The 27,919-nt window shown below is 46.9% G+C and overlaps 1 protein-coding gene and 1 pseudogene across 1 annotated transcript; both read right to left on the reverse strand.

Annotated features, from left to right (window-relative positions):
* Positions 1 to 2,289: 2,289 nt before the first annotated feature.
* TRIM14 (tripartite motif containing 14) lies at positions 2,290 to 27,562 on the reverse strand. The gene is made up of 6 exons (XM_032478050.1): positions 27,103 to 27,562; positions 24,422 to 24,517; positions 16,929 to 17,162; positions 13,487 to 13,649; positions 8,621 to 8,713; positions 2,290 to 5,755 (listed from the first exon to the last, which is right to left on the reverse strand). Exons 1-6 carry the CDS (start codon positions 27,469 to 27,471, stop codon positions 5,220 to 5,222), a joined length of 1,491 nt encoding a protein of 496 aa, XP_032333941.1. The 5' UTR covers positions 27,472 to 27,562; the 3' UTR covers positions 2,290 to 5,219.
* LOC116663197 lies at positions 10,022 to 13,480 on the reverse strand (annotated as a pseudogene).
* Positions 27,563 to 27,919: the final 357 nt, after the last annotated feature.

Raw genomic sequence — 27,919 nt, forward strand, 5'->3', positions numbered from 1 at the left:
TGAATCCCTTCCTTATGGGACGTCCGTTCAGATGGGGACAGATGCACCGTAAGCCGTGAGCACAGTAAGTAAACTGCAGTGTGTTGGAAGTGAGATGGGTAAGGGAGTTGGGGGATGTGGGTCTTGGTGTATTTGCAGCTTGTGGTGACTCGTAAATACGGTGGTGATGCTGAAATCAGCCCTTCCGTGATCCACAGAGAAACTACAAACCCAGCTAACAAAAAACCCTCACTGTTCTACTTCCTTGAACTGCAGCATGAACGTTTCATAGAGATTCCGTATCATATTCCTCTTTGTTCTTTTGAACCAATAGTGGGATTAATGATTATTTTCAAATTCTTAATCTTTGTTCATATTTATGTGACCTGGTTACTATAACTCCTCTTGTTTCAAGGTATATATTTGAGTCTCTTTTCAAATGCATAAATTTGCCTTTTGAAGTTTCTTTACTTGTGAGGATAGAGCCTCCCTCTCCTATGGATCCCGGAAGTTTCTGGAAAGGCACTCGTGTTTGTGTGTGTGGGTGCGTTGGGGTGGGACTCCGAGGTTGTGCTCACGTGTCAAAGAGAACCCAGAGTTGACGTGCTAGTGCTGGAGTGTGGGAGCGCCCATTTCTGCCTGCTCTTTACTCCCTTTTGTTTCTCCTATAAACGGATCGTGAGTAGACAGTCAAAATTGCTGATTCCACGGCCTTTTTCTTCTACAACAGCAGAGAAGATGACACTAAAGCAAGTAACTGAGACTTCCTAGTAAGAGGAGACATAGTATGGTAGGAGACGGATGTGTTCCAGGGCCTGGACACAGGATGTGGGTCCGGAAGAAAGGGAGGGAAGGGTCTGGCTAAGAATGAGCAGCAGGTGGTTTCTAGCAGGGAACCAGTCAGTCGCCTCCAGGTCCTGTGAGACTGTAATGTTAGAAGGGCCCAGGCTGCTCTGCTGACCTCAGCTGGATTTCCCTCAGAGGGCAGGGGCCAGTGAGGCTCAGAGTTGGAAGAGCCACTGAGAGTATAGGTCTTAACTCTACCTTTTGGGTGGAGGACTGTGTAACATGTTGGAGAGAACTGCGAAGGAGGGCCAGTGTCCAGAACACGCTTCCCGCCAGGGCACGTAGAGAAAACAACAGCCTGTGTATGACATGTGTGGGTAAAGTACGGGGCTGCCTGCGGCCAGGAGTAGCTGGCCCCTTCATGCTGTGCTGGGCCCCGAGGGCAGAGGATGGATGTCTGGGCACAGCTCTGGCCCATTCAGGTTGGGAAGCTCAGGTCTAGAAAGTGACATATGCAGTGAGATGGGTAAGGGAGTTGGGGAATGTGGAGCACCTGCCAGGTGGGAGATGCATTGTTGGGCCCATAGAGGCAGCAGATGGACCCTGTTGGAGAGTTGACAGCCTGTTGGGTGCAGGTAACTCCACTAATAGCATGCTGCATTTGTGAATTGCTGAGATATTTTTCAAGAGTCATGGGAGCTATGGAATGGCAATGAGAGAAGAGATGTTGGCCAGGGAAGCCCTCCTGGAGGAGGTAGCACTTTAGTTTAGCCTTGCACGTTGAGAAGTGACCAAGTGAGGAATTGTGGGATTTGGGGCATGGGAAGTGCCCTGTGTGTCCAGGTGATGGTTTGGCAGGGAATGGCCACATGGAGAGGAAAGAAAGGGTTTGGAAGGTGGTCAGAAAGGAAGCAAGGGCTTAAAAGCCTGCTGAATTTGACTTTGTTCTGTAAGTAATGGGGCGCCATAGAAGGCTTTAGAGCAGGACATGGTGGACTCAACCTTGCCCCCCACTCTTATGCGTACCCACCCCACCTCCTTTGCAGCTTGGCTTCTTGGGCAGACTCTCCCCTCTGCATAGTAGAGCCTCCTGCCCACCAGGCCCTGGCTGTGCAGGGCCATCTCTGTGCCTCCTGCGAGGTTGTGCGTCCACCAGGCTGTCATCACTGTCCCCTGCTCCCTGACAAAGTGGAATTGCAGAAACAGAAGAGATGGTACAGTAGGCAAGGGAGGGTCCATGAAATCTCTAAAAATTGGCTTCAGTGTTGCTACAGGATGATTATAAAGTTGCCAAAAGCTACATAATACTGTCTTGGATAGGAACAGCCCAGGAGGCAGGAATTTGTTTCCACATAAGCAAGAACTTGGTGAATTACCTTAGAAACAGTGAACTAACTCTCCATCACTAGATGGACCAGCTGACTATGAGAGAGTTGTGGAGAGGGTGGGAGGTGAGCAAGGCCCTGCTCAGGCCTAGGTGCTGTGTGTACTTGAAGCAACATGAACTTCCAGTGAAGAACATGGTTAAAGGAGACAGTATTCGTATTTTATTAAAACAAACCACATATTAGAAAATTGCTGTCTCTTAAAAATATCTGCAAGCAGTTTATGCTCAGTAAAGAAACTTCTGTAGATTCAAGTCTGAAGGAGAGTAAGTGATCAGAACCCTTATACAGACATGGACCCCAAGGGAACTCTGTCCTGTGTTGAGAACATTCACGGAGGCTCCTGCTACTGCCAGATGGCAGCTAGGAATATCGGTTGTCTCGCACTGTGCCAGGCACAACAGGGACTCTGCTGGGGATGCTAGTAGGTCCTGGCATGGTACAGCCCTGTACAGTTTTTAAAGCAAGTTCATATCCTTTGGCTCATTTGAGTCTCACAGCACTGGTAGACATTAAACCCACTTTAAGGATGATGCCTCAATAAGTACAGTGACTAGCTTGAGGTCACAACTGATTGTGGATGAAAACTACAGTTCTCTGGCTGGCAGCAGCCCTGGCACAGAGTCAGAATTTGGTTAAAGCCAGTTTTCACCCTTTATCCAGCTCTGGCTCTGCTACATGCATCCCAAACTCTCAAATCCCCTTCTAGGTGTAAGAACTCATCTCAGAGCCCCAGGAAGGTAATCCAAAGGCAGACTCAAGTCTCAGAGTAACTGGGCAAAAGCAAAGCACCACAGGCCTAACAAGAGAGGGGCCAGAGCAGGTAGGCACTGGCTAGAGACCGGCTGCGTTCACCCAAACATGGTGGATGAGCATGGGCTTCAGCTCCACCATTAGCTGTGTGATCTTGGGCACATTAGTCATTCTGTGTACAATTGGGATAACTTTCTACCTCCTAGAGATGATGTAAGGATCAAATGAGTTAATAGTTGTAAAGCATTAGAACAGTGCTTGACAAAATAAGCAAGTATTTTTACTTGGCCCCTGAGGCTGTGGGTCTGGGAACAAGTCTTGGTTTGCAGGGATGAACAGAAATGTGGGGTCAAGTGTACCCGTCTTCCTCTGTCAGGAATGCCCTCTGCCTGTCAGAATTCAGCTCTGGGCCATCTCAAGTAGAATTAATTTCCCTTTTCTCAGGATTCCCGGAGCATAGCGCTTAGACATCTATCCAAGCTAGAGTTTTAAATGATTTGGTTAGAACTAAAGCAGCTTTTGAGATTCCTTCTGCCTTGTAGTCTACTTGTATTACATTGCCCCCCAGGAAAGTGCCATTTTTTAGGTCAAAAACTATTGGAAATTGGCAGCTTTATATAGTTCAAACTAATTAATGCACCAAGAGTCTGTTTAAACCTTGAGGGGGATTCAGCTTTGCATTTTCTTCACTCTGCCACTGCCTCCTGCCAAGCACCTAGGGAGATACTTTAACATAGTCTAACTTCAAAACCACCTAACAAATTCAGCAAGTCAAGGTGCTGAGCCTTCAGAACTGAAGCACAGACCCTGGAAGGAGGCCCTTCCTTCCCTGCTAGACGCACTGACCTCCCTGGCAAGGCCTGCTGATGTGGCCTTCTCTATTTCCATCGCTTCCTGGAAAACAGGGCTCTCTGGGTTTCCTTGCCAACATCTTGGATCTGAGGAGCATAGGGATGCCCCATCCCCACTCACAGTTCATGTCTTTTTGATTCTAAGACAGTTGGGAAAACTGCCTGTGGTTGCTTAGCAACTGTCACCTGCTGATTTCTTCCCAACATCCCCTGAGAAATGAGTAAGCAGTAAAATCTCCCAGGTTGAAAGCTGGGCCTGAAGGGCTGGGCCAGGTGGCAAATGAGATGCATGCTTGGGGGGGGGGGGGAAGCCCTTAATCACTGTGGGTGACTTTAAGTAACTTTCTTGCAGGACCTTATTCTCCCCAAATGTGCAACGTGGTCCGGCTGCCTGATCTGTGAGGTCCTCCCATCTCAGCTGTTCTGTGATTCAGGACTAGCCAGCTGGTGGTCATTCATTCACTGCCTGGGAGGGAAGGGACTTTCTGAACTTTTCAGGGTGTGGAGGGTGTAGGACATGGCTGCCCTTAGAAATCTTCCAATCTAATTGGAAAGACATGTCCCAGATTGTGGATCTGACAGTAAGAGAGAGAGATTCTTGTGGCTTCTGTAAACTTCCTGGGGCATTTAAGCCTGGACAGGAAAAAAGAAAAAAGGGCTTTCCTGTATAAACGTGTTGGTGTAGGAAGTGGCAAAGGCACCGATGTAGAGGAGCATCTGTGACACACAGTTCTGATTGGAGGGTCTCTGAAAAGAGCAGAAGGAGCTAGATGAGGAAAAGTAGCTTTGGGGCAGACTAGAAAAGCCTTGAATGCTAAGGTAAAGTGCTCCCCCCCCCCCCCACGGTGGTCATTGGGAACCTTTTGATAGTTCTGAGAGGTTAAGTGAGGTTTCAGGCAGAACATTCTGGCAGTAGGGTGGAGGATGAGCACTGGGAAGGGTTCAAGCCAGGAGACAATAAGAAGCTCTTGGCAGCTGCTTTTAAGGGAGGTGACATGGACAAGCTGAAGTAGAGTGGAGAGGAGGAAGCAGATCCAAGGGACATTCAGGGATAGAAGAGTCTTAGTGACTCATTCATTCACATAGTTATTGTGTGCCTACTATGTACCAGGCAGTTCTGGGTGCTGTATGAGGGAGAATGTTCTGAGGCTGAGAATAATGTATTCTAACATCGTCAGGATGCTTAGGGCTCACCTTGTGGGTATGTCCTTTTAGGAACCTGGACTAAAAGCAGTGTAGTGTAAGTGCTGGGGGGTGGGGGGGGTTCCCATGAGACAGCAGCAAGAGGACCTGTGTTTAGAGCATGTTTGAAACTCGCCTACCTAGGAGAACTGTTTAAAACGCAGGGCATGACTGGTGGAGGAGAGAATGGGAGGCTTAGAGAGGAGGCCATAGACCAGCCACATCTGGGTGGGGTGGGACCAGAACCACGGAGAGCCTAGGGAGGTTACTCTGGTCTCGGCCCCTAGGGCAGTCGGATCATGCTGATGGCTCCTTCCCAGAGCCGCAGGGCTGGGTAGAGCGGCTCCTGGAAGGCGGCACGGAAAGTGTACAGGTGGCTCATGCCGCCTGTCACATCATAGAAGGCTAGGACACCGGCCTCGTAATCCAGGAAGACGCCAAGCCTGTCAGGGTCATCACGGGGCCGCAGGCGGCTGCGCTGGCCGTCGTGGAAGGCCCAGTACTCGAGGTCATAGCGTTTGAGGCACCAGGACTGGCGGTTGCAGCCCAGGCGGGAGGCGGCCGTGGCCCCGTGGCGCCGCAGGGAGCCGTAGGCCGCGCCCACCCACCAGCCGATGCCCGCCTCCTGCAAGTCCACTTCCCAGTAGTGGCGGCCTGCGGCGAAGCAGTCTCGACCCAGTACTTGCCATAGCGAGTCGAAACGCACCGTGGGCGCGGGCCCTAGTCGGGCGAAGAGGCAACAGCGTACCATCAGACGGTCGGCCGAGAGGCGCAGGCGCGCGTGCATTGTGTCCGGCTCCAGCGTGGGCGTGCGTGCGTCTGCGGAGGGTGGGGAAACCGGGCCACGCCTGATGGGTGGGGCCGACGCCCCGCCCCGCCCCGCCCCGCCCCGCCCCCGGGAAACTGACCCGGCTGAGGGCCGCGCCCCGGCACACGTTCACGGTAGAAAACGAAAGAACGAGTCGCCAGTGGGGAAGTGGAAAGCCACCCTTCTAACCCTGATTTCCTCTGGGGAGGTGGCTGGGGGACGGGGGAAGGAGAGAACATTTCACTGCTCACTCATTGTACCAGTTGAATTTTCTACCGTGGGATTTGTTGTCAGTTTCAAAGAATTTAAATAGTGTTTCTATCACAACACTTGGGTATATATTCTGCTAATTCATTTTCCTTTACTTGCTGCTTTATAGTTCTTCTTAACATTGGTATCATACCATACAGGCTCTTGGGTAATGTGCTTTTTAAAATTTATTGATGTATTTATGAACATTTTACTACATCATGTAAGTCTTTCACAAGAGCTTTTTAATGGCAACCTTAAGATTTTGATGTATAGATGAAGTATAATTTAACCTATCCCCTTTGCCTTTTTTTTTTTTAATTTAGGCTTTTAAAAACCTTTCAAAAACACTAATATACATCTTTATGTATCTGATTTTTTATTTAGGATATAATCCTAAACGAAGAATTGCTGGGTCAACATGGATGATTGTGTTTTTAAGGCCTTGGGTAAATATTGCCAAATTGTCCTCCAGAAAGGTGGCAGTGATTTAAACTCACCATAACAATTTTTGTTGCATTATACACGTATGTAGACATGAAATTAAAGAGAAGTCTAGGTCTTAGGGCATGTTAGTTCAGTATTAGGAGATACTGCCAGATAGTCTCCTTGGTAATATTTTAGAATTTTCTGTAGAGAGGTTTTGTACATCTTTTCTTAGATTTATTCCTAGTTTTTAAAAAGTATTACTGGAAATAATGTTTTTAAATTTTCATTTTCTAATTGTATATTGCCAATACATAGAAATTTTTGTATGCTGACATTACATCTAGCAGCTGTTCTAAATTCACTTGGTAACTAATTTATCTATAGATTATTTCGAATTCTTTGTAAATAATCATATCATCTATGAATAACGATCTTTTTTTTCTCTTTTCCCATCCTTACAGCTTTCTTTTTCTTGCCTTAAGGCACTAAGAACAGTGTTGCATAGATGTGGTTATACTGGGCATCCTTTTTTCCCACTCCTGAGTAAATATCCAGTAGACATGCATACATACGTGCATCAAAAGACATGCACCAGAATATTCATAGCAACATTGTTCATGACAGGCAAACGCTGAAAATCCAGAATGTCCATCAGTAATATTAAGTGTGCTGTGTTCATACAATGGAACACTGAACCACAGTGAAAATCAACAAACTACTGCTATGCACAATCATATGAATAAATTTTTCAAATGTTGAGTGATAGAAGCAAGACACAAAAGAGTATAGGCTGAATGATCTAATTGTATAAAAGTCAAAAACAGGCAAGAGTTATCTATTGTGTTAGTAGTCAGGAGAGTGGTGACCCTTAGGGGATAGAGGAAAGGAACCGGCATGAGGAGGGGTTCTGGGGAGCTGGAAAATTCCATTTCATGGTCTGAAGGAAATTACAGAATGTGTTTAAAGAATCACTGAGATAAACAAGTTTATACTGTATACAGCACAGGGAACTGTATTCAATATCCTGTAGTAACCAATAATGAAAAAGAATATGAAAAGGAATATATGTATGTATATGTATGACTGAAACATTATGCTGTACACTAGAAATTGACACATTGTAAACCTGACTATACATCAACTAAAAAAACTCTGAAAATAAAAAAAATAAAATAAAAAATCACTGAGTTGCACCACTTTAATTCATGTGCTTTTCTTTGTGTTTTATATTTCTATTAAAGATTAGTTTAAAAATGCATGCCCAGTAATTAATTCCACTTTGAGAAATTACTCCTAAAAAAATAAATCCAAAAATGAGCTAAGATGCATTCAGTCACTTATTCATTAATTCAACAAATAGGTACAAGAATGGATGTTTACTGCAGCATTGTTTATAGAAATGTAAAGCAGCCTAAATGTCCAACAATATATGAGATTGATTTAAATATGGCATATTCAATGGAATACCATGTATCCTTCAAAAATAACAATACTATTTGTATTTATTGAAATATAAAATTGTTCAAGCTATACTATTAAATTTTTTTTAGTTACAAAGAATATCTATAATATGACTCCATTTTTAAAACTCTGTGCACATATATGCTTTTAAAATGCCTGAAGGAATATATGCCAAAGTGTGAACATCATTTATCTCTGGGGGAGGCAGCTGTTTTCATATATTTAATTTCTAATTATCTGCAAGAAGCATGCACTACCTGTACAATTTCTTAAGGGAAAAAAGATGTTCATAATATATCAGTATATGAAAACAGATTACAGAACAGTATGTATAGTATGACACCATGTTTGTTAAAAAAAGATATATTAAATATTTATCATATATATCATACATCATACATATATTTGATATATCAAGTATGATATATATACCTGTGCTAAAAAAAAGCTAAAAGGGCATGTAACAATAATTCTCTGCTCTGCTTGGGTAGACAGGAGCAGAAGAATTTCCAAAGCCCTCCAGTGATTCCTTTTTAAAATTTTTGCTTTTCTTTGTTTTCCAATTTTTCTACAGTCAACATGTATTATTTCTGTATTTTTAAAAAACTGATAATAAGGGTTAAAAAAAAAAAAACAAAGTTGAGTCTCGGAGAAAAAGAGGGGCCTCCACCTCAGTGACCCTCCCTCCCACTGTATACCCCACCCTCTTCACCCTCTCCCTACTCCTGGCGTCTTACATTTTAAGAAGAGCGATCGTTCTGGTGAAGGACTTGTTTTCAGCAAGGAACCTGGCTTGGCGCTGAAGGAGCCTGAGAGCTGGCAGTTCATGTCTGTAATGAATTGTGAGAAATAAGTGCCTGGTGGTCATGCCAGCAGCACAAATTACAAAACATACTAAAAATATTACAAAACTGGAAATTCGCATAATTTCTCCTCAAGAATCACATGCAAATTTAAGCAGGAAATGCAAATTCACAGTAACAAGAAAACTAAAGGACAAGGCTTAGATTTATGGAGAAACAACCTTCCAGGACAGGAAGCAAATTCAGCAATGGCAGGCCAGCGTGAGCAAGCCTTGGACACCAGGAGGCTCCAGGACCATCCTGAGAATCAACTATGTATTTTATAGTCAAGGAAGGAGGCAATCTCACGGCAGACATGCAAATTCCAGAATAAACAGGGAAAACAGGAAATGAAAGCTGAGCCCTCAAAAAGGCCTAATTCAGGTTAAATGGGAGTTCAGGGGAAACCCAAGCCATGCTCCCTGTCTTCAACAGCTCAGTCAGGTAAATGAGGTGAGAAATGGGCTTGCTTGAGCTATACTACCCAAGGCAGAGAGTACTCCAGGTCCAGAAGAGAAGTGAAAGGCTCCAGGGCTTGGAGGGGTCAGGGAAGGCTTCATGGAGAATCAAGCAAGCAGCTCAGCTGGCCCTTAAAGGATGGGGAAGATTTGGACACCCAGAAAAAGGATAGGAAGCTTTCCCAACAAGAGGATACAGCAGGAGCAAAGACCTTAAGGACAGGTGCTAGGAGTGGCATGTAAACAGTGGGGAGCCATAGAAGGTGTCTGAGGGAGGGTAGACATGAGCAGAAGAATTTCCAAAGCTCTCTCTGGTGGGGAAGGGATGGAGCAGGGTGAGAGTGGAGGCACAGACCAGAACTGGAGCAGCAGGGAAGGAAAAGGTGGGTTCAGGATATACTGCAGTGGCAGAAGAACCAGGACTTAACTGTACAATGAGTGGGGATAAAGAGCAGACTGGAGTCAGGAAACAGCAGATTGGGGGTTGGAGGTGGAAGATGTTAAATTCCATTCCAGCCTGAGCCTGCAATGTCTGTGGAACTCACAGGTGGGGAGGTGGGGCAGGACACCAGAAGGGCAGAGGTGCTGCAAGACCCCCATCTCCTTGGGTCCTTCGTGGGAGTCAGCACCTCTCAGTATTCCCTGTGACAGTGAGAATGATGGCCTCACCTGGAGGTGGGTGAAGGGTGATGGATGGCCTGGGAGGAAGCAGAGTCCAGGGGGTCAGAACGCAGACCCTGGGACCAGAGTGTTTGAATTCGGCCTCTACCCCTACCAGCCGTGTGTCCAAGGGCAAGTCAGTTAACCTCTCTGAGCCTCAGCTTCCTTATCTGTAAAATGGGGGATAACAAAGACATCTTTATGGGGTAGTGGTGAGGAGTTGCTAGATGAATCCGTGTAAAGTGCTCAGAACAATGCCTCGCACAGAGTGTTAGCAGTTATCATGGACTCGACAGGAACCACCAGCTCTTTGGGAATGGACTTTGAGAAGGTAAGTGTGAGTGAACTGCAGTTTGGCTCGGCATGAGTAGCTTTACGCCAGGGGTGGTGCTTCCTGCAGCCAATTGCTAAGATTTTTTTTTTCATGTTTGACTATTCTCTTTTATAAAAATTGAGATATACTCACTGCTATAATTCTGATGTGTGATTTTCTTTTAAAATAATAGTTGGACTATGCATGTATCCAAAATTCCAGTGGAAGTTATGAGCAAAGAGAACACCATCCATAGATTAAAAATCTGGTTTGACAAACCAGCTCACACAAATCACTGCTCGGCCCCACTGCAATGAGTCACAGTGTCGAGAACATGCTTTAGTGTTTTCTTGTCTCAGTTTGAAATGCCTTCCCCATTCTCTCCCACTCTGGAAATCTTAGTGATCCAGTAAGGCCCAGCTCAATACCAGCTCCTTTCAAGAAGGCTTCCCAGTTTCCTGTCAGAATCACTCTCTCCTTCCTCTTTGCTCCTTTGGCCCCTGGGCAGAATTCAAACAGGTCCCAGGATCTGTATCCGACCCCCTCAACTCTGCTTCTTCCCAGGCCATCACCCCTCACCCACTCTGATGAGGTGGTCTCTCTCACTATCACAGGCAATACTGAGCAGGGCTGACCCCCAGGAGGGACCCAAGGAGACGTGTTCCCAGACACTGCAGGCTCAATGAAGCCTCCAGCTCTGCAGCTAGGGCCTGGCTTGGCCTCCCTCCACACCCTAGAGGGGGCTCAGTGGGTGCTGGGGCATTTCTGCCTCACTTCCTCCCATCCCTTCTTTTCTTCTGATCTTCAGACCTTGACAAGGTGATTTCCAACTTCTCACCTCACCTCCTGCCACTCTCCCTGAGCACCTCGTCGGGGCAGGAGCAGCCCCTCCGCCCCTGTTGCTCTCACAGCCCTCATCGCAGGGCCCACCCTTCGGTGATACGTGGGAGATCTGTCTCCATCCCCAGGACTCTAGAATCACAGGTCCAACCGCCTATTTGAGATCATCATATCGGAGGTCAAATTCCTTACTTATAAGGTCCAAACACTTACCATTCCCTCCAGTTTTGTTTTTTTTTTTTTAAAGACTACGTTGTATTCAAAGCCCAAATTTTAAACAGATTCTTGGACTGGTGGCTCACATCCATCAGCTTTTTCAGCTTTAACAGATGTCTTGTCCCCAGTAGCTTTTTCCACAACTGCTGCCTTCTCCACCAAACTCCATGAGTTTTCTCAACTCAAACTCAGGAAAGCATTTTCACGTCAGTCAGCATTTTCACTTTTTAACACAGACATCACAGAGTGGATAAGGCAAGCCTTTTCTATGTCTTCTCTAATGCTGTCTGGAAGAAATTCATTGACCTCTTCTTTCAAATCATTTTCCTGCACCTCTTGGGTCATTATTTCATCATCCGGACTTGGCAGACCTGCTGGTGCTGAGGGTAAGAGGTCTTTCTGAATCTGACTGTTGTGGTTTTTTTTTTTTAGCAAAACCAACACAACATGAGAAGTAAACGTCAGTAATCTTGATACCAACATGAGCTTCAATCGTGATCTGCGGTTTTTTGACCATGGAGCACATATTGTCATGGATAAGATCTGTGCCAAGAAAGGTAGGCTGTTTTTGCCCTGAACATCTTCAGTAATTAGCTTTAATTTTCTAAATGCAGCATCATGATTCTGCACATTAGCAAGGCTCATGTCCACAAGACGACCCTTGAGGCCATCAGACACAATTTTGGTTCCTCAAGTTCTCCTGACTAGGGTTTTTCCAGTATTTCTTATATTGAACGTAGCTGGTGCATTCACATCCTACCAACCTTTTTTAGAAAAAAGATCAACCACTTTTTTCTTTGCCCCCTTTTTGCCAGCTTTCTTCGGCATTTGTTCTTGCAAACCACCATGGTACTGTTCAGAAAGCCAAGAGGGCCATTCCCTCTAGTTCTAAATGCTTTATCCCATCTCAGACTATAACAACTTCCTTCTACTTGCTCAGGCCAAAATCTCTGGAGTCTCCTTGGTATCTCTCTTTTTCTTTCCCTGGACCAACATCTACTCCTGTTAACTGCCTCTCTGCTTTGCTGTTCCTTCAAGATGCCAAACTCTTACCTTGTGCCTCAGGACCTTTGCACTTGCTTTTCCCTCTGCTTATAAGACGTCTCCCCCAGGTGTAACAGCAGCAGCAACAATAATAGCTAATGCTCACAGGATGCTTACTATTCCTGAGCACAATTCTGAGCACTTTACATATAAGAACTCATTTAATGCTTGCAACAACTCTATAAATAGAGGGGACTCTATTATCATCTCCACTTTATGGATGTGGAAACAGAGGCATGGATAAGTTGGGTGCCCTGCCTGAAGTGGCAGGGTTAGGAAGTGGTGGGCCTGGGTTAGGAACCCGGGCAGTCTGGCTCCAGAGTCCATGCATGTGACACAGTGCTCTCCGGCCTTTCCTTCAGGTCAGCTCACACAGCCCCTTCTCAGAGAGGCCTTCCTCATTTCCCCATATAAAATAGCTCTTCCTCCTGGTCACCCTCTATTCTCCTTACTCGGCTGTATTATTTTTTTCAGAGCACTTCTAATCACTGACATAGATTCGATTTGTTGTCTGTCTTCGCCTTAAAAGACTTGAGCACCACAAAGGCAGGAGCTTTGTTTTGTACCCTATTGTGCCTGGCACATAGTAAGGGCTCAATAAATGTTCTGAATGAATCCTAATAGCAGAGATAAATGAATGAATAAATGAATGAATGAATGGATATTTCTGAGCACCTGCTTTGTATCAGGCCCTGCAGTGACTTCAGAGCTGGACCTAAAGTGGTTCTTGCCCTCTGGGCATTTACAAGAGGCAGGGAGGGGGTCTGTGTATCTAGCTCACAAACACCCCCAGGCAGGAGATGGAGCAGGCCTTGGAGGGGGAAGGGAAAGAAGGGGGAGACGGCCAGGAGAGGGAGCCAGCCCAAGGTGGCACAGACACACTTCCCAGGTGAGCAGGCTTCGGTCCTTGACAGAGGGGGAGGAAAGAGGAGGAGTTAGCCCTTCCAGCTGGGAGCCTGGAGCAGACAAAGCTGAGTTGTGGCAGAACCCCGGAGCAGCTCAGGGGCAGGAGCAGAGCACTGTGGCTGCGACAGGCAGGACATGGTCTCGGGATGCACAGGAGGTGCGGCTAGAAGGGAGGGTTGGGCCCAGGCCCAGGAAACCCTACCTGCCCAGCCTAGGGCCTCTGTGCGGGAGAGTCATGATGTAGGGTGGCGATCTTCACAGCCATCTGTGTCTAAAGGGCACTAGGGGAGTAAAGGACCCAAGGGTGGTCACATGGGGACTTACTTTCCTTAAGGCGGACGTCCAGTGGCGTCTGTAGCAGGCTCTGCATGGCTTCCACGAGGCCATTAAAGAAGCTTTTGACAGGCTCGAAGGAGAAGGGAACGGGCTGGCATACCTCGCCCAGGCTCATCTGCCGCTGGATCTGCTGCTCAGCAGCTGTGTACTCCTGCAAGGGCACGCGGGGTCAGGGCAGCCCGGGGCCGCGCCCCAACCTCCCCCACCAGGAACAAACCCAGCCAGCCGGTGGGCAGCCCCCACCGGGCCGGGGAGCACAGCCCCAGGAACTCTGGTCAGCCCCGCACTGAGAGACCTTTTAAATACCTTTGATATGTTAAGTGCAGCTCTTTTAGGTAGAAGCTAGAAAACTGTCCCAGCCCTCTGTGTACCCCTGGTGTAGGCCTGTGACAAGGCTTCTCCACTCTAAGAGGCGGATGTGGAAGTGAGGGCGGGGTAGCGATGGCGGTGCGTAGCTGTGTGGGACAGCAGTGGTGGAGGTTCCCCGGCTGTGCCCTGAGGCAGTGGTGTGAGCTGTGGTGTCCTGCCCAGTGGAGATGCAGTGGAGTCTGCACTGGAGCAAGCCTGTGCCACGGCCTCAACTTCACTCCTATTGCCTGGTCTTCATCCCGACTTTCTGACCCTCCTGGAGGCCTGTGAGCTGCCTAATACTGTTTCATGAATTCCTTTCTCATTTAAAACAGTTACAGTGGATTCTCTTATCTGCAGCTAAGAGCCCTGTCTGCACTTTCTGGAGGGTGGTCCAGGCAAGGATTTAGGAGACAGCAGATTGCCTTAGGCGAGCAGGCCCTGGCTGGTGGGCAGTGCTGCCCAAGATGGAGTGGATGGATGGATGCCTCAGGAGAGAGGAAAGATGGCTTGGCAGTCCCCCCATTGGAGGAGCTGAGGGATGGTCTTTAAGCCCCGACCACCTAGGAAGTGGCAGGTCTAAAGCCCATCCTCATTTGGGTGGGAAGAAGGTAATTTGTGGGGAAACAGGGCTAAGGTCACACCCAGAGGCCTGCAGTGGAGATGGCCAGGGAGTCAGAGCACTAGCAGAGAGGGCAGGGAGCAGCTCCAGGCAGCAGGAGGGTGGCCCAGAGGGCAGATGGGTGGGGTGGGACTGAGAGGGGGATGAGGGACAAATACCACCACCTGGTAACCCCAAACTCCAGCATCTAGCACAGGGCCTGACACATAGTAGGCTCTCGATAAGTGTTTATGATTGGATAAATACTCTTGCCTTTGCAGACTCAGAGAATAGCCCCATAGCCACCCATGTCTACCCATTGGCTGTCATCTTGGCTTCCTCTAACCACCAATCCTGTCACATCTCCCATACCTGCCTGCTTCTCCCTATCCCTGCTGCCTCTTCACTGGGCCAGCCCACCACCATCCATCTCCTGGACACTGGGGTCTCCTCCCAACTTCCCTTCCAGCCTCCAGTCCTGGCCTGCCCAGTCCACCCTCCAACCTGTCACCAAAGTGACCTTTCTAAAGCATTAATCTGACCAGGTCATTCTTTGGTTCAAAACACTCCCCTGGTCCCTGTTCTCTTTATAGGATAAAGTCTAAACTCCATGGCCAGGCACATAAGATCTTTCATCAACCAGCCCTGGCCTTCCGATCCAGCTGCATTTCCCAACAGCCCCTCCTCCCTTATACCCTCCTGCCCCACCTCCAGCCAGGCCGAATCCCAGTGGTTCTCCAGCCTGCCAAGCTCTCTCATGCACACGGTTCTTTTCTGCCTGAGAGGTCCTCTATGCTTCATCCCTCTGAATATACCAAAGGAGCTCCTCCTTATCCTTCCACACCAGCTGCATTGTCACCTCCTCCTGGAAGTCTTCCCTGATTCCCCATACAGAGTTGGGATTTTCTTGGACACGCTTTTGCTAGCTTACTTGAGCTGAGCTGTGTTGTGAATAACTGTTTCTGAGTACATCTTGCCACCAGTGAGCTCCTCATGTGAAGCAGGGGCCTGCTACAGATCAGGTCACTGAGTGTATATTTGATGAACAAATGAGTGAGCAAATGCAAGGAACGATGAATAATGAAAATCAGTAGCTCTGACCCCAGAGGGGGGAAAAAAATGACAAAGACCTGAAACTACCTATGATGGAAGAATAACATTCTTCTCCATGGAAACACCCCTTTGCGTTAGCTATCCCTAAAAGATAACAATATTTTAAAAGAAATAAAAATGTACCCCTCTGTACATCTTGCCTCTCTTGAAGTACAATGTCTATTGTGTCTAGGAGAGCATCTCACCCAGAATATTTTGTTAGTGTTTATTGTTGTTATTTGTTGTTGTTTTATTGTTAGCTAACAGTGAGACACAGGCTGAGTTGACCAAGGCCACATAAAGGCACAAGCCAGGGAGTGGCTTGACGAGTTTTGTACTGACTTACGTATTTGTCTGTCTTATTTTGCAGCCAGAGCGCAAACTAATCTGTGGTTAAACTCAGTGCCATCTTTATTTAGTTGTACCTTATTCCACTAGCTTTTAAAGCATCTTATGAAGGTTATCTAATACTGCAAAGTTTTCCTTTACAGTGAGAAAAATGAAGCCAAAGGAAAACCAGGTCAAGAATGTAAGCTAGAAGCCAGAGTGAGATGAGGCACAAAGTCTTATCCCAGCTATTTGAGATATATTTGGCTCTGAGCTTCCCAGAAACCATGGCAAAGAAAGAAACAGGAAGAGTTACATGAGGAGAAAAGCAATCCAAGTGCACAGGTGACTGCACAGGAGTATTGACATGAGAGAGGAGGTTCTCATGGTTCCTTGAAGACAGAAACACCACCTTCAACAGCAAGCTTTCACTAAGGGTGTAGGAATGACTATCATAGGGGCTAGTTTTTAGATTCTCCTTCAGGATAAGATAACAACCTCTAATAGAGTACCATCCTTCTCTCCTCTTTGAGCAAACTGTGACTCAGCCCTTGAAGTCGGCTTGGTAGCTTTTGAAAGGACACCTGCCTTTTCAGAAGTGATGTTTCCATTAAGACTGCACAGGTAGAGGACTGGGCAGTGATGCCTTGTGGCCTTAGAGTCAGACAGACCTGATCCCAGATCTACCCCCCACCAGCTGTATGACCCTGGGTGAGTCACTTCATCTCCCTGCGCTGCAATTTCTCATTAGTAAAATGGGGTGAGAATATCCAGTTTGCAGAGCTCCAGTAAATATTAGATCTAAGATAAGTGAAGCACTTGGAACACAGAGGCCCTCAAAAATGGTGGCTGTTAGTGTTATTTAATGAGTTCAAGATATATATTACCTTCCTATTCACATATATTTTATGACCATTTGTGTGGGGGGCAAGGAAGTCTACATACTGTCAAGGCAACTCTCTGCATATTTATTCAGAGTGTAAATACTGTGTTCAATGTCATAGTAACCAGGATGAAATGTGGTGGCTGGTGGCCAGGGTGAGGGCAGAAACCCAACATTACCTGCAGCAGCTGTATAGGATTGGGCTCCTGGCTGATACTCCAAACCCTGCTGGAGAGGTTGTCCATGACATCGATTTGCTCCCCACAAGACTTTATCCGCTCCCGGTACACCTGGAGCGCAAGCTGCGTGTTTTTATCAATGAATTTCTTGGCTAGCGCTTCCTCTTCATCAAGCAGCAGTCTGAGTTCAGTGAATTTCCCTGTCAGCCAGGTTTTACTTGACTCTGCATGAGCCTAAAAAGAAAACCAGTTGCAGATGATATGATTGCCAACCAGGAAATCCAAAATGGTCAACATGAAAAAAATTATGATAACCTCTAAAAATTATGATAATCTCTAAAAACTCACACTTTCCTAAGTACCGGTTATAACCAATTGGAAAATGTATGGAGAAATAAAGAACCTTTTATAAACAGTAGAAAAAAATTGCAAAGTATCTAAAACTAAACCTAACAAAAACTGTAAAGACCTAGATAAAGAGAAGCATAAAACTGTACTGAAAGACATTAAAAAATCTGAATTCATAGAATTAAAAACCATATCCCAGGCTGGGAAGATTCACTAATATAAAGATGCCATTTGTCTCCAAGTTAGCCTATAAATTGGATGTAGCTGAAATCAAAGTCTTAATATATATATATTAAACAAATTTTAAATTATCATGGGGGAGAATAAGCACAAGAAAAGCCAAAAATTGCTTTAAAAAGATCAATAAAGGATGAACTGCCTTATTAGCTATCAAAACAAACTGTAAAGCTACAGGATTGAAAACCACGTGGTTTAGGCATAGACAAAAGGAACAAGAGCACAGAATAGTTTAGAAAAGAATACATATATGTACATATGTGTATAAATATATGCATTTATATGCTATTCAATAAATGATATTGGCACAGCAATTAATCTTTTGAAAAAAATTAAGTTACATCCTTACCTTATTCTGTATACAAAAATAAATTCACACAGACCCCACTTATGAAGTAGTCTTGCGAAAAATGTGAATCTGAATCTGAAGGAGCCTCTAGATCTAACTTAAAGATACAATGTAGAGAACACAAAGAGGACAGAGGAGCATGCTAACCATCAGCTTAAAAAATACATCAACCAATTGCATTTTGAAAACCTTATTTCACTCCTAATTCAAACAAAATGTGACATTTATAAGACAATTGAAAATGCGACCATGGATTGGATCTGTGACGATATTAAGGAACCACAGTTAATTTTCAGAGGTGTGATGATGATACTATGGTTATGTATTTTAAAAGATGAGTCTTTGTAGAGATAATATGCTGAGTTTTACAGGTGAAATGGTATGTTGGATTTATTTCAAAACATGTATACGCTTGAGGTTTTCTACAATAAAAGGTAAACACTTTGAAATAGATTAAAGCACTTTACATTAAAAATAATAAACCTATTAGAATGAAATACAAAACAATTTTATTTCAAAAAATTGGGGGAAGGGAAGACCTCTGTAGGGGGCCCCCAAAACTCAGCAAAAAGGGAACCATGGCAGGTTTGATCACCTAAAAAAAGAAACTCTTCCCAAGATGGAAAACACTATAAACAAAGCTACATGACAGGTAACAAATTACACAGGCCTACTATACATAACATAGTTTTAAAAAAAAAAAAAGAAATCATTCACTTTAAAAATGGACCAAAGATATACAAGAGCCAACAGACGTATGAAGAGGTGATAAGCCTCCCCCAAAACAAGGAAGTGAGCAGTGTAATCAGAAAAAAATATATGTATGTATTTTTGGCCATCAGACTGGAAGAATTTTAACTGATGGATAAAACCAAGAGTCCGTGAGGGTATGTGCAATAGGTATGTGGGTGGTAGTGTCAATTAGTACTGCATTTTTAGAGGGCGATGTAATATCAAAATTTTAAATGCTTAAATCCTCTGATGTAGCTATTCTTCTTGCAGGAATTGATCCTAGAAAATGTTTTCACATGTGCACAAAGATTTGTGTACCAAGATGCTCACTATAGCATTGTTGTGGTAGAGAAAATTTGGTCAAAATTTTCAATATGGAAAGTGTATACATATACATGTTCATTGTACAAATTATGCTGCATTCATACAATGAGATAATATTTAGTGATTAAAAAGAATGCAGTGTTCTGACACATGAGTATGGATAAAACTTGATGACAAAATGCTAAATAAGCCAGACACAGAAGGGCAAATATTGTATGATTTCCACTTATACGAAATATCTAGAACAGGGAAATTCACAGAGACAGGAAGTAGATTAGAGGTTACCAGAGGCCGGTGGGAGGGGAATGGGAAGTAATTGCTTAATGATTACAGAGTTTATGTTTGGGGTAATGGAAAAGTTTTGGAAACAGCAGTGATGGTTGTACAACACTGTGAATGTAATTAATGCCACTGAATTATACACTTTAAAATGGTTAAAACAGTAACTTTTATTACCATTTGTGTGTGTATTTTTCCACACACACACACACACACAAAGAATGTAGTGGACCTCTATGTCCTGTCACAGAAAACTCTCCAAGAAACCATGTGAAAAAGGGCAAATTGCAGAATAACACCTACAAGATGAACCCATTTATGTAAAAGATAACAGAATAAAATCCATATATGGATATATGCATCTGTTTCCAAGTTCATTTAAAATGTGTTAGTGATAGTCATGTTTGGGAAGAGGTGTGGGATTGAAGAGATGGTCAAAAGGGACTCTCACTTTGTACTTTCTATAGTTCTATACTATATTCTAATATACTATTTATTTAAATTTTTTAAAATAAGCATGTGTCCCTGTACTACTAGTATGATTAAAAAATAAAACAGAATCATTTAAAAAAATAGGCCAGCCTCTTTCCTCAGCCCAAATGTCTGTACAGCCCACACAGTAGAAAGATCCCTGGTGCCTGGGCGGGTGGGCAGGCACCCCTGTGATCCCATGTTCTCTTCTTAGTAGGGCAGGAATGTGTGGGTTGGCAGAATCGAGGGGATGGTTTCCCAAAATCTGTCTTTTCTATACAGTGCTCTAGGCAGTGGTCAGGCTCTGAGGTTAGCTTATTACCATCATGTGCCATACAGATTAAATTGGCTTGGGCCAGCTTGGGAATTAGTCTACATTTACAGCATGGTTTCTATGGGTCAGTGAGCCCAGACACAAATATATCTTTGCTGAATAACTAAATGAAGGAAAGAACATGTGTTCTAAACCCTTGATTTATCAACACATTTTGGAGGTGACGTATGTAAACAGAGGACCTTTCTATAGGAACCGAGAGCATCTCCTCCCAACCAAGCTGTGCTCCAAGCAGTTTCCACAGATCTACTTTGTAAAGAATATACAAAATCAGCTTAGTGACACTACACATTGTCATAACTCTCAGCATAGAAACAGCCACCTGAAAACTTACAGTGTAAGCAGATGAGGCTGATTATGCAATATGATTAAAAAAAAAGATTGAGAGAATTCTGGCAATGAAACAAGGAAGTACACTGTCTGGTTTGGGCCACATTGGTTCAAAGTGAAACTGGATCCCAGGTTGAACTGGGCCAGGGTTTGGACCCCGCTGGGCAGGGCTGGGGCTGAGTGAGGGCCTGGCAAAGTCTAGTCGAGGACGGTCTAAGCACTGTGGGAGAAAAAATAACTTGATCAGCGATGAAGCCCTGGACATGGGAAGATGAGGAATTTTGCATATGGAGGGCTGGCTGCTACATGAATCCATCCCTGCTCAGGCCCTTGGAGGCCTGTCTGGAGCCTATGAGGGGAATGGAAAGAGCTGTTTTGCTGAAAACTCAGTATGACTTTGGACAGTCTTGCTGTGGGCGCCGTTCACGGGCGGGCGTCCCACCAGGGAAGGAGCTTCGCTCTCCAGTCCTGCAGGACCATGTTAGCCCTGCTGTCCCCATGAAGTTGATACGAGGCAGCGGCCTGCAGGGGGAACCAGAGGGGCGGCCATGCTCAGCAGGGGTGACAGGGACCAGTGGCACCATCGAGGTTGACGGTATGGCCTGGCTGAGTCCTGGTCTTCCCATTCCCACTCTGTCAAAGGCTGGTTTATGTCACATTGCTGGTCCCTCGACCCCAGGCTGGGTTTCAGTCCGTACAGCTCTGGTGGGTCACAGGAAAAGGCACAGAGCCAGGAACCAAGACTGTGTATTTCACTCCCTGGGGTGTCAGTCTAGGCCTAAGTGTCTCAGGTCCATTTCCTGTCCTTCCCTGGCTCTGCCTGAGGGTCTGACTCCCGCAGGCAGAATTACCAGGATCCTCCTTCAGGCTGGGTTTGGTCAATGGCAGGAGGAACTAGAGGGAGGTCAAAGAGTGAAGGGAAGAAGGCAGCTAGGGTATCCCTCCCACCAGGACATCCCTCCCACCAGGGCCAGGGCTGCATCCCTCAGCCCTCTCCACCCTCCAGTTCCCACAGGCCAGCCTGCTCTGTCCACTCCTGCTTAGGTAGCCCTGACCTTGCTTTCTGCTAATGCCACCTCCTCTTTCGTCCCCGCAGGCCAGGAGTGAAGGTGCTTCCTCTGGTGCTAATTGCCTTGCCACCCACTGGCTGGCTTCTCCGCCTCTTCCCGGCTGTGTCACCACTCCCTGCATTTATCCCCTCTGTCCAAAAGACTCCAAGTGGCTTCTGTTTTCCTGGGTGGACCTTGATGGATAAGCTGTGGCCCCAGGTCCACCTCTGCCTTCCTACGTGGCCAGTGATAAGTTATCTCCTCTTTCTGGGTGCCTCCATTTCCGGGCCTTTGAGCTCTGACAGCCTACGCCCATTCTAAATCCCGATCTGGATGGTTTGGATTCAATGGACAATAACCAATGTTAAATATACATATAATATTTATATACTTTTTGTTTGTTTACAAAAGTATCAAAAGCTCATTGTGGAAAATTCAGAAGACTGGAAAGAACATAATCATTCTGCTATACTGTCTGAACTTTTTTTGTGTGTGTGGAGGGAGGTAATTAGGTTTACTTATTTATTCTTTGAGGAGGTACTACGGGATTGAACCCAGGACCTCATGCATGCTAAGCATGAGCTATATCCCCCCCACCACTCTGCTATACTGTCATCCCATCCTAGTCTGAATAAAAAGTTAGGGTGGCAGGCAAATGTTGATTTTTTTTCCCTACACCTGGCACGTATCAGCCCCCTGAGGAGCCATGGTGGGGAAGCAAACAGCTTATTAACAAGGATGTCACAGAAAATCACTGAATGGGTGTCAGCTGGGGATTAATGATCAAATCCTTCTTGACTGCTCTCTGGAAAGGAGTGGTTAGTTAGGCCTGGTCATCGGCTTCTGAACAGTGGACTCTGGATCATTATGAACTTTATTGGTTCCGATTTGTTTACCAAGCTGTTTTATGGATTAATTTTCAGGCAGATGCCCTTTACCCAAGTACTGCCTCTGGGTAAGCAAGGACGGAGCAGCACTGTTAGCCCAGACCTCTCTGCCACAAACCCTGCCCGCCATAGTTGGGTGGAATGCACGGGAGTCCCTGGCAACACCTGGGCCGGTTGAGCCTGGTGAGTCAAGTCTACAGGTGTATCCCAAAGGAAATACACCAAGGTGCCAAATATCACTGCAGTGTTGCTTTACATGAGTGAAAAACTGGAAATGATCTAAATGTTCAACATTAGGAAAATGGCTTCATGAATCATGGTAGATCCATACAATGGCATATACAGCCTCTAACACTGACACTGATGACAGACTTTTAATGACCTAGGGAAGGGTTATGGTCTTAAACAACAAAACGCCCTGTATGTAAAATGACATATAGTTTTGGTCAATAAGGGATAAGAAGCTGACACGGAAGATCCCCCTTGCTACTTCAAACACATGGAAATGCTGATACAACTACAAATTTTAAAATTATATGACCAAGCTGGAAAACAAAACAAAACAAAACCCGGCAATCAAACAGACAACAACAGTAGAAAGGAAATCTTCAGGGGCCAAAAACAAAGAGGGAATTTGGCATCAGAGCTGAGCTGAGTGAGCCAGGCTGAGTAGGGGTGGAGATGTGTGTGAGAGCCACACAGCACGCAGGCGCCTGGTCATCTAGGAGGACCCCCGGGCACATGGCTTCATTCCCTCTGGGAGCGGGAAGGGGGCCACCTGACCTGCATTAAACCAGATTCACAGAGAGCTGCTCTACCCCTCAACTAGGCACCAGGGAAACTCCACCCACCGGCCTGGGGAGGGGCAAAGAATCTCGTCATCCATCCAGGGTCATGCACTACCTTTGTAACTGCCTATGAATCTGTAATTATTTCAAAACAGAGTTTAAAAGTTGGGGAGAAGCTTCAAAGAAAGAAACCCATTCCTTAGATGAAGCTGCAACCTCCTCCCTTAGGCTTTCTATACATGTCCTAACTCTCTCCTCGAGGGAACCTAAACCATATCTGCTCAGAGATTTACAGACAGTGAGCCTGTGCCCGGAGACTCTTCTTTTGGCCGAACAGCCCAAAGCACCTCCCCTATCCCTTCGGGCATGTCAACTTTCAGTTCCCAAATCCTTTTGAACTGATGTATTTGTCTAAACTCAGAGTCCTGCTCTTGAAGACATGACATGATTAGTAATTAAGTGGGGGACACAGATGTAAGCCATAACTGTCCCCAACAAACTGGGGAGTGCAGTCACCCAAAAGATAACAGATGTTGGGCAAACAGATGGCCAATTCTGTGGCCCGATGTGGGTCTCGGCATTTTCATTCCACTGTGCGCCTGGCCTCAGGAAGACCTGGGTGCTAGCTATGCCCACGGTCAGAGCCAGTCTCCCTGCCTGACTTGTGGTGGTCACCCCAGGGTTTCCAGAGTCCTCAGTGAGATAGGCCCTGGGAAGGCATCGCTCCCCAATTTTGAGGAGGCAGCGGCTGAGGCTGAGAAGGGAAGGGACTGGCCAAGTTCACATAAAAGGTCCCTAAGAAGCAATAGCGTTTTCAGTCACAACAGCAGCTGGGATACTGTCAGCCAACTTCCCACTTAAAACCATAAAAGAAGACACTTAAATAAGCATCATGAAAGCAGAAACCTAAAGAAAGTAGATATTTATGGAATACATTTATACCTGTTTGCTTTGCATGTTCCTTACCTTGTATTTTGCTTTGCTTAAGCAACTTGGGGTGTAGGGCATGGAGGACTAGTCTCTCCAAGAGAGTGGGCTTGGCAATGGCAGGAGACAGGCCATTCCTCCATCTTATCAGGTGTTACGGGGTAAGGGCCAGGCACTGGGCAGAGGCAGATTCACCACAAAGCTAATGAAACAGGAGCCCCAGGCCCCTCCCTAGCACAGCCCCTTCATGATCTTGCAGCTAATTTGGTGTTTTCTCCAAAGGGCCCCCTAAATTATAGAAGACCCAGGCCCTACTAAACCTGACCCGCCCCTTTGAGGTTGGTGTTCATTTTCCCTTAGCTCCAGCTTGGGGAGAGCCGTGTGTCCGAGAGGGAATGTGGGCACTGCAGTGAGAATAAGGAAAGATCACCCACTTGCCTTGAGCTTCTCAGCAGCGTCTTCTATCTGGGTTATGTTGCCAACTTGCTCCTGCTTCTTGGATGCCAGCCGCGTTAAACATTCTTGGGTGAATTTCTGTATGTGAAGGAGTCAGGAGAAAAGCCTTAATGCTGTCCTTTTCATGATAACAAAGCACCCCAGGGGTCATCACCACCGCTCACCCTGTATTTTTTTCAGCTGAGGTGTCTGAGACACAGGTGAGGTGACTTGCCCAAAGTTAAGAGGCAAGTTGGAGAATCAGCTGAAACCAGGGACCCTCTGATCCTCAGAGGCCCCCATCAGGTATTCTCCAAATATTGATGCACCCCCTTTTCTCTAGGACAATCCTGCTTGTGACCTGCTTTTCCAGGCCCTCAAATAGGACCCTTAAGGCAAGCAGTTTGGGGGCAGGGGAAGAGCATTCACTTCTAGAGTGAATACTGAGTACCTAATACGTGCTGGGCCCTGTTCCAGGAGCTGCCCTCATGGAACTTGCATCCAGGGTTGGTCTGTGTTCCTCTGCCTGGATTGGGGTTCAGAAGACCTGCATGTGGGAGAGGTCTGTGGGGTTTGTGATCTCTCCCACTGGAGATGGCTCCCTTCCATATCTCTGATTTTTACAATTGCCATTTCTCCAAAGGTATGCCCTGGGACCCTCTCTCTACCAGGTGTGACCTTACCTCCATCTTACCTTCTTACATCCCACCTTACACTCAGCTGCTGGGATGACGGGGAGCTTCCCGAGGGCAGGCTTGCTCCATTCTTGGCTCCCCTATAGGGACCAGGGGGTGACCAAAAGTGTTTGCTGAATTGCCAGGGGCTGCCACCTTCAAGTGGACAGCTGAAGCCACCCAGCAAGTTATGAGCCAGAGCCCCAGAGTCAGATGGGAACTCCTTAGTCTGAGTCTCAGTTCTCCTTCCACACGACCTGGGCAAATGACCTCACCTTTTTAAACCTTGCTTTTCTCAGCTATAAGCATGGGGATAACCCCACAGAATTGCTCTAGAGAATGAGAAGTACACAAAGTGCTTGATGTAGTGTTTGGAAGACAGTAAGTGCTCAACAGGTGTAGCTCTTATTTTAACATCCAACAAGCATTTGCTACTGTGTGCAGTTTTAGTCTAGGAGGAGGGTTGGGAGTGAGTAAGCAGTGGGGCTGGGAACACAATAGAAACCCAACTATAAGCTACAGCCTCAACTTCCAAGAGCACATCCTTACCCCACTGTGATTTCTAAGGCTTCAAGTCTAGATCCTGTCCATCAGCCAAGGACAACCCAGCCTCCTGGTGCTTGTGCTTTCCAGTCACAGGGTGCCTCTCCTGTCCAGGTACCTGGTGAAACCCCATTTATTCTTTATGGCCAGCTCCAATGGCACCTCCTCCAGGAAGTCTTCTGGGCTTCCTGTCCCTGGTTCACAGTGTCCTCTCTTTGGCTCCCTCTGACCACTGCCTCAGGCTTCCCAATTATAATACTTACCATACTGTATTGTCAGTGTTTGTTTTCCCCCAACTAGCCAAGGAACTCCTCCAGGTCAGGGAAGAATTGATCTATGTACCGAATAGATGCCTAATGAATGAATGAGTGGATGGATGATGGATGAACAGATAGATGAGTGGGTGGGTGTGTGGAGGCAAAATGGGTAGGGAAGGGGGCACCTGCCTATGAGACCCAGAAGCCATATCTCTGAAAGAAGCCTTGTTAACTCTGAAAGCAGCCTTTTGAGAAGCTACTATTATTACAGCCATTTTATAGATAAGAAAAGGAAGACCTGGGAGGCAGAAGCAGGTATTGAATCCTGGACTCCACCTGCTAGAATGGCCCCGACATGGCCCGTTCTCAGCTTGGAGCTCCAAGGTTGTCACAATGTGATGGTGTTAATTTGTGCTGTGCAGGGGGTTAGGGCACTGTGGGGGTGACTTAGTCACTGAAGACTTCTTAAAGTTGGAAGTGGTAGAATCAACTTCTGTGACAGGAGGGCCCGTCTAGCCTAGAGAGGTGGAGGGATTTGACCACAGAGTCACTGGACAAGTCGGCCACAAGGCTGGAACAAGAGTTCAGAACCCCCTTCCACTATGAGGATTAAGCATAGGTGAGAGCTTCACGGTGAGCATGGGCCGTTGGGGGCAGTTCAGCTGGTGGAGTCCTGGGTTCAAGGCCCGTCTCTGCCTCCAGAGCCTTCCTCTTCTTATTGACGAAGTGGCCTTCTAGCTCCCTCCAGGCTGTTAAGAGCGAGGAATGGAGCGGATGTGGAGGGGGAAGGGCAGAACGGGGTAGCAGAGGGCCGCTGAGGGAGTTCCCGGGGCGACCGGGCCAGGTCGTCCGCAGTGGCTTTCCGGAGCTATACGGCGGTTTTCTAGGCAGAAGGGATTTTTTTCATCTTTGTTAAGAGGTAGATATTCTTCCGGACCAAAGGCAGTGTGTTGGACCCGTCGTGGAGGACGAGGTCCTGGATATCTGGGGACCAGCTAGGGTATCCAAGTTCTCACTCTCAAACCCACCTTTTCTGAAGCTTAATTGATGGCCTTAGCTCGCCGTTGCCCTTTTTTGGGCCTCAGTTTCTCTTTCTGAACAATAGCTCGGCCGCCTAGATGGTCCCCGGCCGTCTTGGGGTCCTGGTCCCAACCGGTAACTGTTAGTTCCCCTCTCCGCCCGTTACTCCTGGGCTCGCGCCCGTACCTACCTGCACGCGCGCCGCCTCCTCCCGCGCCAGGTCGACCGGGTGGCCGCGGTGCGCGCCCAGCAGCGGGCAAAGCGCGCACACGCAGCGGCGGCAGCGGCGACAGAAGAGCTCGGCCGCGCGGTCGCCATGCTCCGGGCAGCGCCAGCCGCGCGCGTCCTTGGGCTCCTCGGGGCCCAGCCCTCCAGGTGTCCTGCTTAGCGCCGCCGTGCCCGCCATTTTCACCCCAGTTTCGGGCCGCCGCGCCGCAGCCAGAGGCCTGCAGGGAATCGAAACCTGGGCGGTGGGGCGGGGCGCTCTGGGTCGGCCCAGTTCCGGGAGGGAAGGACGAACTGCAGGGCGCCCCCGGCCGGGGGACAGTAGCAGCATCATCACCCTCGGGGCAGCAGGGTGCTCTCCGGCCCACCTGCCCCGGCAGGGAGGGCTCAGGCCAGGTCTAGCCGGCTCTGTGTCTGGCCTGGAGGCGGCCACAGCACATTGGGGGCTTGCTTCTAATGGGCTAACTGGAAGGAGGTGGGGTTCCCTGCTAAGTGACGCTCGTCAGGAACCAAAGTTGGCTGTGGCCTTCCCGGATGCTGTGCATTACTTACACTTTTCACTTTCCCTTAATTGTCTCTTGCCCTTTCCCCAAGAGAATTAGCTATTCCCTCAATTGTGGAAAATCACTCTGGAAACTCCAGTTGCCCCCATGCTAAAGTTTCAACATCCACGGAATGTGAATGGGTACAGCCATTATGTAAAACAGTAAGGAGGTTCCTCAAAAAATTAAAACTAGTACTACCATGTGATCCAACAATCAGGCTTCTGGGTGTATATCCAA

Source organism: Camelus ferus, chromosome 4 (genome assembly GCF_009834535.1).
Source record: "Camelus ferus isolate YT-003-E chromosome 4, BCGSAC_Cfer_1.0, whole genome shotgun sequence".
Classification (NCBI taxonomy): domain Eukaryota; kingdom Metazoa; phylum Chordata; class Mammalia; order Artiodactyla; family Camelidae; genus Camelus; species Camelus ferus.

What these genes read in the sequence shown, in the direction of transcription:
- TRIM14 (XM_032478050.1), bottom strand. Translation starts at nt 27,471, where the DNA reads ATGATGCTGCTACTGTCCCCCGGCCGGGGGCGCCCTGCAGTTCGTCCT. An exon ending in ACGCTGCTGAGAAGCTCAAG is followed by an intron (nt 17,163 to 24,421) that starts GCAAGTGGGTGA and finishes TTTTCTTTTTAG; the next exon opens with GCTCATGCAGAGTCAAGTAA. An exon ending in ATCCTATACAGCTGCTGCAG is followed by an intron (nt 13,650 to 16,928) that starts GTAATGTTGGGT and finishes GTGCCCTTGCAG; the next exon opens with GAGTACACAGCTGCTGAGCA.